Raw genomic sequence first — 14836 nt, 5'->3', positions numbered from 1 at the left:
GAGCATCGTCTTTCATTTAGCGTCGTTCCACCGGTGACGTCGTCGTGGAAAATAGATGGGGGTCGTTCCAGAATCGGGGGGCGTTTCGCTTTCGAAATGATTGAAAAGCAGACCTTCAACTCGGTGCGTCTTATACACGCTAACATAGAAAATTGCAGAATTTGAGTGCAAAGGGTGAGTCTTATATTTGACATACAGTACGGTGTACCACAGAGTTCACTGCAAGGGCCCTTTTATATCCTTGTGAAAGAGCCCCAATCCCAAACTTGAAAAAAGACAGGATGATGTATTCAAGTCGTGGGGCAGTTTTCAGAAGTACAACTTAGCTCGGTTTCAAAATGTTTCATTCATTTTCACTCTTAATTGATGCAGACACGACTATTCGTATGCCAAAATTAAAAGTCAGCTTTCTGCGATGTATCCCCAGAGACGCATACAGTAATGGAAAATGTACTTTGCACCGTACCGCTTCATTAATTCATAAGTATCATTCACCGGCTTGGCGCTGAAATGCTTCACGCACGCTCGCTTTAAATGAGATAATGATGCCGGTTTCTTATGAACGACTATTTCTCGATGCTTTTATTTTTTTAACATTAACGCCGCAGACGCTTTTTTAAGCCCCTCGAGAACTCTTTAATATTGTAAAACACTGGCTTACTAAGTGTCCTCTAAGCATAATCATCTAAATTTCCCAGAGTCACATTCAAGGGGAAGATTTCATGACGATCGGCGTCAATACGAGGCCGCCCGGGGATGCGCAACGCAAACTTTCTAGTGTGTCTTGGCACACAAAGCGGTGGAGTTGTTGCGGAGTGATAAAGGAAATTAAGGGGAACTGCTGGATCCGGAGGGTGCCATTGATTTTTGTCAAAGTGAGGCAAGCCAAACAAGCACTAAAAGGAGGGGGGAAAAAAAACAAAATCAAGCCTGCCTTTGCCCAATGAAGCGAAGGCGCCGGCAGCGCGACGTTCGCAGTAGCATCGATCTGACGATTGTGGCCTCCCGCGGCCGATAAAAGCTCTCTTGTAAAAATATCTCTGTCTCTTTACCTGTGAAAAGTTTCCCCTCAGCAGGCCAGTAATGCGTTCCGGATGCCGTTTGCTCCATTAGACTCTTAAGAGGCAAATAGTGCACATGTAGCCTAGTGGAAAGTGCGGGCGGGTTGTCATTCCGCGTCGTTTCTCACGTAGCGTCTTCGAGTCATCCGCCGTCCTTTTAACACTCTTAAATGTCGTACACGTGTAAAAATTAATGAACTACTACCAACGGTGAAACGCAAGGACAATAAAACACGTTTATGCAGGTTTCACATTCCGCTATGAACAGAGCTTTTAGCGTACTATGTTAATACACAAGTGTCTAACCCCTGGGAACATTTTTGACCCAACTCGGGCTTTTAGATGTTTTTGCTATGTGATATCAAAGGAAAAGCATTCAAAAAATGCTAGGAGGCTAAAATATTGCATGGATTGTCAAAACGCGTCAACTTTCAATACGCCGCCCCTTTTAAATGCTTGCAAAGGGTTCGGGTCAACACAACCCCTCTATGGTTCTCATCCTACCTTTTGCCCCCATTTTCCTTGAAATCTTGTGTTGAGCGCCCCCTGCACGCGCACAAACATACATGCACCCAAGGGGGCGCAGCGTGTCTATTAAACAAGCCAACGAATCAATGGATGAAGTGTTCCAGTGGAGTGTGCGAGCAATGAGGAGGATCCCGGCATCAGCGCGAACCAATATGGATTATGTGAGCGACACCCGGGCGATTGGGTGGCTCTTAAATGTCCGTTTCATCCTCATAGATTCTCTCTCTTGTTGTCAGGATGCTAAATGAGCTTTTTTTCCCGTCAGTTGTATTTCAACCGGGTTTACCGGCACAAATCCTCGAGTTCGTCTTCCTCATCTTTAATCGCGTCCTACAACGACAACATCAAACAGGAGCGAATAAGGCCGGGCCGGGCCGGGCCGGGTGTTCTCGGCCAGTGGTTTCCACCAAGAAAGCTTTATTTCAAAAAAATAAAAATAAGGGCAAAAACAGGACGCAGAAAAGCTCGACAGCTAAACTAGAAAATACCGACAAGTCAGAAAACACCAGTCAAGAACAGAACATGACTTTGTCGGGATCTGGAAGTGAATCGAGGAACCAAAATCGGAAGCGGAATCGTCCAAATTCAAACGATACTAATCTGATGATGCTAACGACCGGACAGTGATCACCGTAAATCTCCGCAGTTGTACTGTGGTGCAAAAAAAAAAGAAAAAAAGACAATAAGTGTTGAGTTTGATGAGTATCTGCGCGCGTCAATCAAAAGCGCTATTGTGCTATTTTCAGCGTCTTTGTAATCTGGGAATTCTTCACAAGCCACACTTGCCGTTTGGCCGCAGTTTCTCATCTTGGACGAGAATAAAAGATCTTTTTTCTTTCCCCCGCTCTTTTTTGAAGTATGTATCTCGCCGCAATTGCTGTAATGGTTAGCGCCTTGCTAGCGTAGCAATCCAGCTCTAGTACCGCGTGCCAAATGTTAATAGCGCCCTTTATGTCTGAGCGCTTCCTGACGCTCCCATGCCAAGCCGACGCAATTACGCCGACTTCAAGAAAATAATTGTGCTGCTGTAATCGCTTTTTTTTCTCCAAAGGACTTGGATTTAAAAGTATAATTAAACTTTAATTACAAGCTGCTAGGACGGCGTGCTGGTGAAACGGCGAATCTAGTAGGGGGTGACTCACTGCATGCTACACTGACTGAAATGAATAAAATAATACTAAAAAACTAAGTCAAATTTACCAGATGAACAACTGAAAGCAAACAAGCAATAGTTACAAGCTGAGCCACAAAGTATACATATCCAATAAAGGTATTGCGAGGCTGTTTGGTTTCGAATTTTCATATTCTGAGAACAAAAAAAGCTGAGCAGCTATTCAATGCTGCAGATTTGGCAAACGCGCCTATGCAAATTTAACGTTATGCATTTCATGAAATAAAACGCTTTCCTGCAACATCTAGTTCTTGGATGGAGGCCTTTCGTCAACTACAAGTCCCACGATGCATAGTCCGCTAGAGTCACCTCGTGGTTTTGGGGTCCCAACACAAAAATTTCTAGTCTAACCTGTTCGCGAGCTGCCATTGTAAGGATTAATGCAAAAATCGGGGGAAATGCATGATAAAACATCCTGTTTTCAATATGTTTGAAATTGACAATATTTCCAAATTTTAAGGCCAGTATTTATTTGTCATTGCTTCACGAAATGATGTCATAACCTCGCAGGCAGAATCCAGCCCGCGGGCCTTCCGTTTGATAGCCTTGAGCTACACTAACAACCTAACTACAGGAGCAAACAACCACCAAATGAACTCAAAATCAACAAGTAAGCGTTTGGTGACCACTCGGGTTTTCATTCTCTACGTTTTATCTTTTCAAGCAGCGACTGGAATGTCTTTGCATTATTAAGCATCTTGTTAGCCGGACATCCACGCGAGGCGCACGCCGAGACGGACGTGGTCCCGGCGGTCGTATCCGCGGCGGCGGCCGTCTTGGGGATCGTCCACCCGTGCCGGCGTCCTCGTCCCTCGTTACGAGGGCTCCGCTCCGCTAGGCCGAGACAGACAAATCCGGAGGCGTCGGGTGTCAGCCGAAGTGACGGCCTAATACACTCGGAACTCATGCTTGACAAAGAGCAGACGGCCCAAAGGTCTGACGCCATCCCTTCCATGAGAAATTGTCCGTTTCGGATTTGGGGGGAGGGGATCCAAAGTAACAAGAATGTTGGCTGACTTAAAGGATGGGAAAAAACGCCTTACGATCTTAGTGATAAAATGACCAAAGAAGCCCATACCGGACCCAAATAATCGATCATTGGGATAAAACACAGAAAGCGCGAACAATCGTGAAAATCTGAGCACTGCAAAGTATCAGCAAAGAAGGCCTAATATAGCACAGCAAAAAGTCAACCGCATCCCACGACATCCTAAGCTCAGAACTGGACATAGCATAATTCCCCAAATACAAGTGTTTATAAGACACACCTTTAATTTTAGTGTCAATTGTGGTATTTTAGATGTGCGCCAACAACTTTGGCAACAATGGCAAAACAGACGAAATCTCATCTTGCTCAATACTTCATACTTTTTTGTGTTGATATTCGATTTCTTGAGTGTTGCGAGCGTTCGGTGAACGCCTCAACAGTGTAACTGAATGCGCTCCAAGTAGTTCTTTTTCTTTTTAAATACCCATCAATACCCAAAGTTGACTCGGCTGGCGACGTTTTAGTAATATTCCTGTCTGTAAACAAGGATGGGCTCTGACGGCGGTTCAGCCTGCTGGCATATTTCTATCCGACATTCAAACAAATGATTGATGATGTAATGCTGAAAAGCCGATTTATATCCGGCGAGGTTAAATCATTTGCGTACCTCGGTGAAATGAACAGGCGGCGTTCAAGTTTTCAAAGGCGTCCCACGCCGTGCGTCCCCTTCCTCTACCCGTTTTCCTTTCATCTCTGTGTTTTCCGGAAAAGGTCAAAGCGTCCGCTCGCCGTCTCGTCGTCCGGAACTTATTAGCGTTTGACCTTTTAGCCCCTTCAAAGTTCACGTGTCCACGTTTACGTTTTCCCTGCCTTAATTAAACGGAAAGAGCCTTTTTGCACCTGACACAAAGTCACTCCGCGCATGGTAATAATCCATCCGTCTGCTTGAAATCGCCTCAATTAATCAACGAGCGCAGTTAACAAGGGGGGAAAAAATGGCATTTGCTTGATTGGTTCAATAATTGCAGGGGTGGGGGTGCAATCGTGGATCCCAACTTTTCACACCAAAATTGGTCATCCTTTGCAAAAAAATTCTCAGACTAACGCAGCACTCCAAACGAGGAAGAATTGCAAACAAAAGTCATAAGAATATAATTGAGTCCCAACTTCTCACACCGCGACGACTTCAGCAAAGCTCGTGTCACTCACTGGAGGAAAAAAAACTGGACCTCAACCTAAAGTATGAAATGAACGGCAATGTATCACTAATCCCAGTGTTTATTTCATGAGCGTTGACGTTTTAAAACAAACTCCGAAACATCAACTTGCAAGTCTTTTGAATGCCATTTTTAGTGAACAGTTTGTGAATGAACTTCTCCCTTTACAAGTCCCATCAATAAACCCTAAGAGTTTGGTTCCTACTATGAAACTCAGGAGACCGAAAACCCGAACTGAAGCCCGATCGTTTATAAATGTGTTCAAAAGGAATGCAGTCCAATTTCTGATGGTGTCATTCCTTTTTCAGAATTAGTGCAGGAGTTCGTTCATATGAATAATTCTTCAAGGACGCGGAAATTTGAATCGAACGCGACTAGAGGCAGGGGCTGCTACAAAGTCTTCAAAATGGGTATTGGTCACAAAAAAATAGTAACACCTGAACACAAACACTACAAAAGTCATTTCTGCCAAGGCCAATCCCTTTGCTTTTCTCCATGAGGAAAGAGTGAAAAATTTGTCCCGGCGCCGGAAAACAAAAGTCCCACGCTCGGAATAGAATCCGGCCGGCCGCGCGTGCCGTCGCCGCTTTGAAATCCAGGTGTCAACATTCATTCGGACGAGTGGTTAAACAAGATTGTCAGACGCGGGCGATGAATGAGAATTAAAGGGTGCGTCGGTGGTAGCTTTCGCGCGAGCCCGCGGTCGGGGATTCGCCGGAGTTGCGCCGTCCGTTGACGTTATGAAGATGAATGGAAATGTGAGGCGTCGCATTCAGAATCACGCCAGCGGCCTTCTCAATTGAAAGCCACGAAAGAAGCATGAAGGTGACTTTTTCGCCCCCTTTCACAGGGAAAATTGGCATATCAGAGGTGTTAACGGTGTGTTTTGGCTCTCGGCAGGGTTGGTGACAATTGCCTTCAACGCAAAGGGGTGCAATCAGCGAGTGGCCACCCCGGATTCGTTCCCCTTAAACAGCGCAGGTGTGGAACTCCGGTCCTGGTCCTGCATGTTTTCTCACCCTCTCTCTCAATCGCGCCCGATTCGAATGCTTAGGATCCTTTTCGATCATTTCGATCCGGCGCGCTGGGGAGAGAAAGCCGGTAAACGTGCAGGATACCGGCCCTCCGCGACCGGAGTTGGACACATTTTGGGGGGCTTGGAACGGATTATTTACATGTAAAAAGCGGCTCCACTGATGAAAGATCCGCATCGCGAAATCAGTTCCGCCGTAAGTAGGAGTACCGCTGTTTATAAAAGCCGGCTTAACGGTCACGGTTTGGTTTTCAGGAGCGGGAGGTTGGTCCCCGCTGACGTCCGACTCGTCCCAGTGGTTGGAGGTGGACCTCGGGGTACGGACCACCGTCAAGGCGGTGTCCACGCAGGGACGCTACGGCAGCTCTGATTGGCTGACTTCCTACCTGCTTATGTTCAGCGATACCGGTCACAACTGGAAGCAGCACCGGCCGGAGGATAGTATCGGGGTATGTGGACAAATTCTGGTACCCGAAATGATTTTATCGTTGCACGCATGCATGCAAAGTGAGTTTGCTGTATTTAGATTGGTGACTTATATTACTCAGGCGCACAGATCATGTTATTATAAAGAATAATATGAAATAACTTATCACAAATGTGATCAACAGCATCATTTTACGGTTAGCTCGGAAGCAGAATGCTAACATAACTTCCAATATTGTGGCTAGTGAGCTAGCTTATGTAACAGGGCTAACCAGATCAAAATGTGATTATATATTATATTATAATGAACACATTGAGGCAAGAATATGTATTTGAGGTAATCTTACTCTAGGCTATTAGATGCGTCCATCTTGTCGAGATAATCACATTTATCACCAGCATTTTCACTCATTCTTACTTATGCATGCAGCCTGCAGGAAAACTGCCGCTGACACAGAAAACTTGTTGCCATTTCTGAGCCGCCCGGCACCATTTAGCTGCCCGCTAACTTGCCCGAGTGAACCGCAGCGCAGCCTTGGGCTGAATTAAAATGTCCGGCGGGCCGCCTGATTAAATATGTAGCGAGACAGATGCGCCGCGATGACGATAAAGAGAAGGCGGCCCAGCTACTATGCTGTAGGTCACAACGTTTGGAAACGGTACACTGGCGAACATGCGGGCAAATGTATTGGGACGCCCTGTCACATATGGATGGGGCTCGGACAAATGTTTCGGGTCCCCTTAAAGCGAAGAACGGAAACAGATTTACGATGAAATGGTTGGATATGTGTATGGATAGAAATATTGGGACAACACGCAGGGAATGATGATAATGTGGACAAAAATATTGGGACACACTCAGGAAGAGGAATTGGCACAGGAAATGAAAAAGCAAAGTACTGGAATGGATAAAGAAAAAATATGAACTGGACACTCATTTGGAAATCTGGAATGAATGAATGAATGAATTATACAGCTTACAAAAATGTACACAAATTACATTGATTAAATCAATCATAACCAAATTACAAATTTCAAAACAAAACGTCAATCAGATGCAAATGAGAACTTATCAATGCAAAATCTTTGCATATGCTAAAATGTAGCAAATGCAAATACCTGGCACAAACGCTAATGAGCTAAACACATACAAGGCAGTACTATATAACATGCTAACATTCGCTAGCGTGGAATGCGTCGTCACAAGCTGTCGGATCTACAAATTTGGGGCATAATATCATAAATGGCGACATTGTTACAAAGAAAATATAACTTACAGACCCCCGTGGGCCAGATTTCACAGAGACAGAACGATGTGTGCGTCACCGACAGCGACTGCGCTCAGGTGAAGCCACTCCGTCCTTCCTCACTCCAAAATGGAAAATCAACAGCGACCAGAGGCCAAAGGAAGCACAAATGAAGCGCAGATCCGTAACTGTTAAAGGGTAAACTAAATCGGTGCCAAAACATCATCGTTTCGGGTGCGGCCCATGCGGCCTGGTACCAATTGGTCCACGGACCGGCGCTTGGGGACCTCTCACCTAAGTGACGTGGAGAAAATGTGAAATTTGGTGAAAACGTATTGAGACACCATACCAAAAAGAGGCGGAAAAGCGAATAAACGCTGTTGTGCTTTGTCAGTCTTTTTCAGGCAACATCAACGCGGACAGCGTGGTTCAGCACAAGCTGCAGCAGTCGGCCGTCGCTCGCTTCCTGCGCCTGCTACCCGTCGGCTGGAACCCCGGCGGACGCATCGGACTGCGGCTGGAGGTCTACGGCTGTCCTTACGGTGAGTCGCCCGCCCCCGCTCGTTAGGAGGCGCGCCGGAGGGCCGTCGGCCTTTCACGCGGGAAGATGAAAACATCTTATTCCTCCCATTTCAATCTTGTTTTGTTTTCCTGCCGCTTTATCCTGCTTTTAATTCACGCCTTTTTCCCTCACCGAGATAGACCACCAACCCCGCATTTTACACGTCCGCATATTTTATTGAAGGCGAGCCGCGAAGTAAATAAATCAGCCTTTCGGGCCAGGCTCCATTTTTTAAACTTTAACTTTGACATTTTTAAAGGTAGTGTGTTAGGTAGGCAGGCAGGTAGATAGATTCAGTTTGCTAGAAATGGACAGACAGACAGACAGACAGACAGACAGACAGATAGATAGATAGATAGATAGATAGATAGATAGATAGATAGATAGATAGATAGATAGATAGATAGATAGATAGATAGATAGATAGATAGCAAACTTTCTAGCTTGACAGATCGCATGCATGCTAGCTTGCCAGTTTCAAACAAGTTTAGTTTCAAGTTTAGGGTTTCAAATGAGAGTTTTAGCCCATGGTTAGAGATTGAATTTGAGTTGAATTTGGGGTTTGGAACAAGGGTTTCGAACCAGGACCAGGGTTTCCAAGACTGGGGATTGGGGATTCAAGTCGGGTTTTAGATTTCAAGTTAGTTAGTGGTATTTCGGGTTAGTTGTTTTCAAATTGAAGCGAAGGGCCACCGGCGTCTGGCGTTTTCATCCTCAGCCTCCGACGTGATGTCGCTGGACGGCGAGGGCGGCACGGTGGAGTACTCGTGGAGCCAGGAGGAGGAGGAGGAGGAGGAGCAGGAGGTGTCGCTCAAGTTCAAGAGTCTGAAGAATTGCGGGGCGCTGCTGCACGCCCGAGGAAGCTCGGGACTCGGGCTCAGCCTGGAGCTCCAGGCGGGAAAAATGTTCATGGCCGCCACGGGACAAGGTAATATCGCCATCCCCGGCAATAATTTCACAGGGGTTTGAAACAGCTCGACGTTTTAGAAGGTTTCAATATCTCCGCTTTAATATCCTGTGTGTATTCTGCCGTAATTGTTGAAAGTCATAAGATGATGATGATAGGAGATCCATTGACTCACTTGCGACTCGCGCTTTCATTTCAAACTTTCGTCATTAACTTGGAGCGCTCAAGTGACACTTGAGAAGAATTCTTCATATTCGCTCCTCATGTGTAATATTCACTCCTAAGCAATCATCTTTTCTTTGTGTGCTTTGGGATGAAATTTCACATTCCCTCCGCTCATCTTCTGTTTTCACTCTTTGGTCTTTCTTAAGTCCCCTTGTTTGTTTTTCTTCCGTTTTGATTTCAGTCATGAATTGGTCTTTGTTTTTCCCCTACGCTCCGGGGACCCATTTGTGTCCTCTTTAGCGGACATTTGTTTTTCTCTTTTGATTTGATCTTCCTTATTTACTCATTAGAAGACATCCTCGTGGGATGCAATTTACTTTGCTGTCTTGCTGAGACAAATTGGACACACCGGTGGACACAAATGAGTAAGCTAAGTCTTGGGAGGATGTAGCGACAAACGAAAACATACAATGATGCTTTTTTTTTTTTTTTTTGCGTTTCCGGGATCCGCATCTTGGGTGGAAAAAGATTTGTATTTAGTTTGACTCTGCTAATGTTAAGAGCAGGCGCTCTCATGGGGTCGCCCACATCTTTCTTCTCCTTTTAAATTGAAAACAAATAATTGACAAAGAAAGTGCATATTTAAATGGATTTGAACAATAAATGGATGTATTTCGATTGTATTTTTATACTCAGTGAGTTCATGTTTTTTTTTACACTTGAAATGTAAAATTACAGTCTTGTAAATTGAAGGATTTTTTAAAAATCCAGGAGAAAACTAAAGGATACAGTAGATTTCTGTTATCTTACATTTTCTTTTACAGTGTGCATTTTTTTTGCAACCACTATGAATAATAATGCTTGGATCTAATGCATTACAATACAAAAGCTGTATAAAAACTTACGGGCGCATCGTACTGCCGGCTGTAATCATTTTTCTGGATTCATGCGGTCGGTGTCACTCGGAAGCAAGTCTTGTTATCGCACAAAATAAGATATTTATTCCCGGGATTGTAAATAAGTTGTTGACAAGAAGACAAACTCCCGCCTCCTCATTTTGGGATGAAGATGTTTTTGTCCATCGTCTTCCTCCTCCGCTTCCCCCCGACACCGCCGGATGCATATTTAACGACTGCGTTGGGTTTCTTCTGGAACTTTTCCTTCCGCGGTTCTCCCCGCGGAGCCGGACCGCGGGGAACCTGGCCCCGCTAATTTGGAACCGCCGACGCTCATCTAAGATTTATAACGTCTCACGTTCGGCAGGAATGGCGGAATATTTGGCTTTGCGTCGCAACTTTTTTTTCTCTTTTGATGATGGTGAAGATGAGATAGGACAACCCGACTTTGAACCCCCTGCTGGGGGAAAACATTGTCTTCAGAACGCACTAGACTTTTCTTGCAACTTTTGGATGTCTTGGCAGAAAGTTGTTCTTCCATTTGATCTTTTTTAACCGCACAGATCACAAATAGAGCACAAGCTATATTTTAAAACCGCCCGCACGGTGGAAAATCTATCCTGAAGCGGTATACTGTACGGCGGTGCTTCTGCTTACCAAATGAATTTGTTCCGGAAGGAATTTCGTAACGTGAATCTTTCACAAGTGGAGCGGCTTTTGACATGTAAATAACCCCAAAAATGCTCCTGAACCCATGAAGTGAATATTATAACCTTATAAAAATGCATCTAAAATGGCAACAAATACATATTAGAATTACATTAGTGCATAATAAATTGGTATAAATTGTTGGTTTCTATTTTTTTTTCAATAAAAGAAATGATCAGACATCCCACAGGTGAGGCCATTACAGTATTACTGACAGCGGATTCGTTCCTATTAATGTTTTTCAGTGTTTTTGTGCAGGCCGGATCCGGCCCGCGGGCCTTATGTTGGACACCCCTGGCCTAACGTCAAATTCCCTCCGCGCCGTCTGGCTTTTCTCTCCTAGAGCGGACTTCCGATTCCGCGCGCCTGGCGTCGTTAGGCAGCCTCTTGGACGACCAACATTGGCACCTGGTGGCCATGGAATGTCGCGCCGCCCGCTGCAACCTGACCGTGGACCAGCACGCGGAGACCGTGGACCTACCGCCGCATTTCCATCACTGGCGCGTCGAGCAGGTCTTTCAAAAGAGCCGTCGCCGGCCGCCATCGGCATCTCCATCTCTCTGTTGCGCCTCACCTTTTCTATCCTGGCGTCCTCCAGCTCACCGTGGGCGGATTTTCCGAGCGGAGGTTCCAAGGCTGCTTGGAGAATTTGGCATACAACCGGCATAACCTGATTGCGATGGCCAGGCGAGGTGACCGGCGAGCGGCGGTGACGGTCAGTCCATGACGGCTTTGCTAATAAGGTCAAATGTCAAACGCGCGTCCGGTGACGACCTTCACCTTTGCGCTAATTGGCTTCACATTTCGCCTGCAACATTTTAGTGAATGATAACTTTCCTTAAAGACAAGTCCAATCCCAGCTGTACTGCCATGACTTTGATGTTAGGCTTTGTTGTGTAGATGGAGGTCGGGATGGGGCGCAGCCCTTCCGGCCCCGCCGTGCTAATTCGCCGCTGCCCGTAAGAAAGCTTTTCCATCTTAAACTTGGAAAAAAAAAAAAGCAAAGGTACGACCTCCAGTGGTTTTAAGGGGTGGAAATCTTTTGTATGGAAGGAAAGGCATTGGGATGATTTTATTTTGAAGTGTCGTGAACTAGTGGTGACGACTAGTTGTCATCTACCAGCATTAACGTAAACAGAGCCGCATTCTTTTTTCTCGATTGCCGTTCTTTTTCCCCGCGAGATCAAAGCAAACGTGGCGTATGCAGTTGTCAAAAATGTTTGTAAAACATCAAGTTTTGTTGGATAAAGAGTAGACGGACGATGATTATTCAAAAAACGAGGCGTCCAAGGATGCAGCTTGATTTGAAAGTATACGTTCCCCCGTGGAAAATCATGCGTCGGGACGCGGGCGAACGAGAGCTCTGCAAAAAACCTTTTGCTGTTTTTGTTTTTTTTTCTGTCCCCATCTCAGCATTGTTCAATAAAAGGCGTCTTGCCGTCTGACTTCATTGATATATACAGGAGATTATATTTGTCCCATAAGGGCTTTTTCTGACAAATGAGGCGTGAGGGCATAGCATATTGGCCATGTGGACCCGCCTTGCTTTCCAAATTCAGACTCATTGGGGAGTATTTCCACTAAAGAAGTTCACCCAAAAATGATGAATACTGGAGGAAGAAAGCGGAACTATTCATATGCTTGGTTAACGCCCCAATGGAGGCTCTTCAAGTGATGGTCTCTCCAAAGGACAAAGACCGTCTGTTTATGTGTGTGTGTGTCTCGGTTCTGCGGCAGTATCTATTTTGTCTCCTTTTATGATGATTTTCCATGCCCCTTATGAACCTGAATGCACTGGAATTGCACCGCTAACATTCTTTACATGTCATCTGTGGACAGATTGAAGAGACAATAAAAAACAATGGCAAAATAAAAAAACAATAGCGAAAGCATAACTTCTTGAATGGGAGTCCTTTTTTGTTGAAGCAGAACATGGGAACATTTTACTAGTAATGCATCTTAATTCAGTGCTACCTCTACTTACCAATGACTCTTATTATGAAAAATTCAGGTTAAGAAACACCTCTGTGGAAAAATATTGTGTCTGATTACGAAAGAAAACTCAGGATACGAAAGGAGACATTTTTGGTGTATAATAAAGAGGCACGAGCTTCCTCGAACTAGACTCTAATGTAATACGTCATCACAACCCACAATGTGTATGTGTTTGAGTTTTTGACCCATATTTATAATTTATCCATACGCTGGCTTGTCCACGACGAGAGACACTAGTTCTTTGCACCAATGTTACTAAGAAACATAAAATTGATGGTATCTACGGCTAATATTGTGCATTTTCACATAAAAACACATATGTAACAGCACTGCGGGTTGTCACGCGTGACGTTAGCGTCGTTAGCACTTGAGCAGTTGCGGAATAACGTCACACGTGAAGCACAGCACGACAATTAAACTTGAGTAATCTTACATGCTCAAAATTATCCAAAGATAAATATTGTTGCTCCCGTGGACTTATAAATGATGCCTAGGTCATTGGAAATTTCATATAAAATTGTACAAATAAAACGTCCCAAAAAAGTGGCTCTCTCCTCCTGCACTCATCACCAACACACCAGCACCACCTCAAGGCAAACAAGTGAACTGCATTCATATTGTCAACTGCGTCAATGAATATGATTCATTTAAAGTGTTTTTATTTTTTAATTATTCTTTACATGACGCATTTTCAATTCCATTTCAGTGATTATCATGCACTAATGTGATTTGTATATCTGTATATATAAACTCCTAGAGTTTAGGAGAAATTTTTTGCGGGGCTGTAGGAACGGATTTGGCTATTTATATGTAAACAGCTCCTCTACTTACGAAAAACTTTTAATTGCGTAAGTAGAGGTACCGCTGTACTTAGATTGACTGAGAGGGGATTCAAAAAAAAAAGACAACAAAAAGCAGCAATAACAATCTTCCCACCGTAAACAATCTGCCCTTCATTTGACTTTGTTTTTTATCCCCCATTTTGCTTTGCTAATGCTATTGGCTGCTCATGGTTATGCTAATTTGGCTAATGTCACGTTTAAGGAGACTTGCTGATGAGGACCACGGTGACCCCAAGTCGCACGGACACGCCCCCCCATGCAGTTGATTAATATTCATGCTTTGGCTGATTTTTTTTTTTTTTTTTTGGTCTCCCAGGGCAATGTCACCTTCACGTGCTCCCACCAAACGCCGGCCGTGGCCGCCACCTTCCCCGGGCCCCGAGGCTTCCTCCGGTTGCCCGGGGCGACCTGGATGCCCGCAGGCGGCGTGTCGGTGGGGCTCCGTTTCAGGACGTGGAACCGAGAGGGGCTTCTGCTCACCTTCCGCCTCCCTCAGCGGGCCGGCGTCGTCTGGGTGTACCTCGGCGACGCCCGGCTCAGGCTGCGGGTTCAGAAGGCTGACAGGGTGCTGCTGGAGCTCAAGGCAGGTCAGTACAGGCCATGAAGTCACGTCGGTCACCGATATTTTCCCAATGACGCATATTACAAACATATGTAAAAAAAAAAATGACTCGACTGCGTCGACCTAGTTGGTTTCTTAAGCTTCTGTCTTCCATTCCGGCGGACGGTACGCCAACGAATCAAAAGAATGAATAAAGCTGAACTGTTTTTTTATGAATATAACAGTTCCCGCAAACGATCTGGAGCACATGAAATGAATCCCCTTCAAACAGGCACCGACGCATTGAAAAAAAATTTTATGTTATCGTTCATTTACTGACATTTGCATACCGCGCGGACTTACTGTATTGTTAGGTTCTGGACTGGATGACGGTCAGTGGCATTCGGCGGAGCTGAAGTCCAGACGAGGCCACTTAAGTATCAATGTGGACAAAGGCGACGCGGCTCACGTCAGTCCCTCCTTCAGCGTTGCCATAGAGAGGGACATTTTCTTCGGCGGTAGGCAAATTTACGACGTTATCGGACCTTC

At 45.1% G+C, this 14836-nt stretch overlaps 1 protein-coding gene across 4 annotated transcripts in view; it reads left to right on the top strand.

Annotated features, from left to right (window-relative positions):
* LOC148414274 (contactin-associated protein-like 4) overlaps positions 1-14836 on the top strand; it is a 44470-nt gene that overhangs the window by 11762 nt on the left and 17872 nt on the right. For 2 of the 4 annotated variants that reach the window (XR_015867455.1, XM_088429521.1), the window contains exons 3-10: positions 5866-5946; positions 6254-6447; positions 8066-8213; positions 8952-9161; positions 11253-11422; positions 11508-11624; positions 14063-14333; positions 14662-14805. Coding sequence is in view for 3 of the 4 variants with exons in the window: in XM_088429521.1 (XP_088285647.1) it covers positions 5866-5946; positions 6254-6447; positions 8066-8213; positions 8952-9161; positions 11253-11422; positions 11508-11624; positions 14063-14333; positions 14662-14805 (1335 nt within the window). In the remaining variant the exon portion in view is untranslated. The remainder of the gene's footprint in view (positions 1-5865; positions 5947-6253; positions 6448-8065; positions 8214-8951; positions 9162-11252; positions 11423-11507; positions 11625-14062; positions 14334-14661; positions 14806-14836) is intronic. The other 2 variants (XM_088429523.1, XM_088429522.1) reach the window with 2 other exon arrangements.

The sequence above is a fragment of the Hippichthys cyanospilos genome, chromosome 12, assembly GCF_059441005.1.
Source record: "Hippichthys cyanospilos isolate Australia breed blue-spotted pipefish chromosome 12, RoL_Hcya_1.0, whole genome shotgun sequence".
Taxonomy (NCBI): Eukaryota; Metazoa; Chordata; class Actinopteri; order Syngnathiformes; family Syngnathidae; genus Hippichthys; species Hippichthys cyanospilos.
The sequence above is the reverse complement of the archived record's forward strand: the minus strand, read 5'-3'. Positions and strand labels throughout refer to the sequence as shown.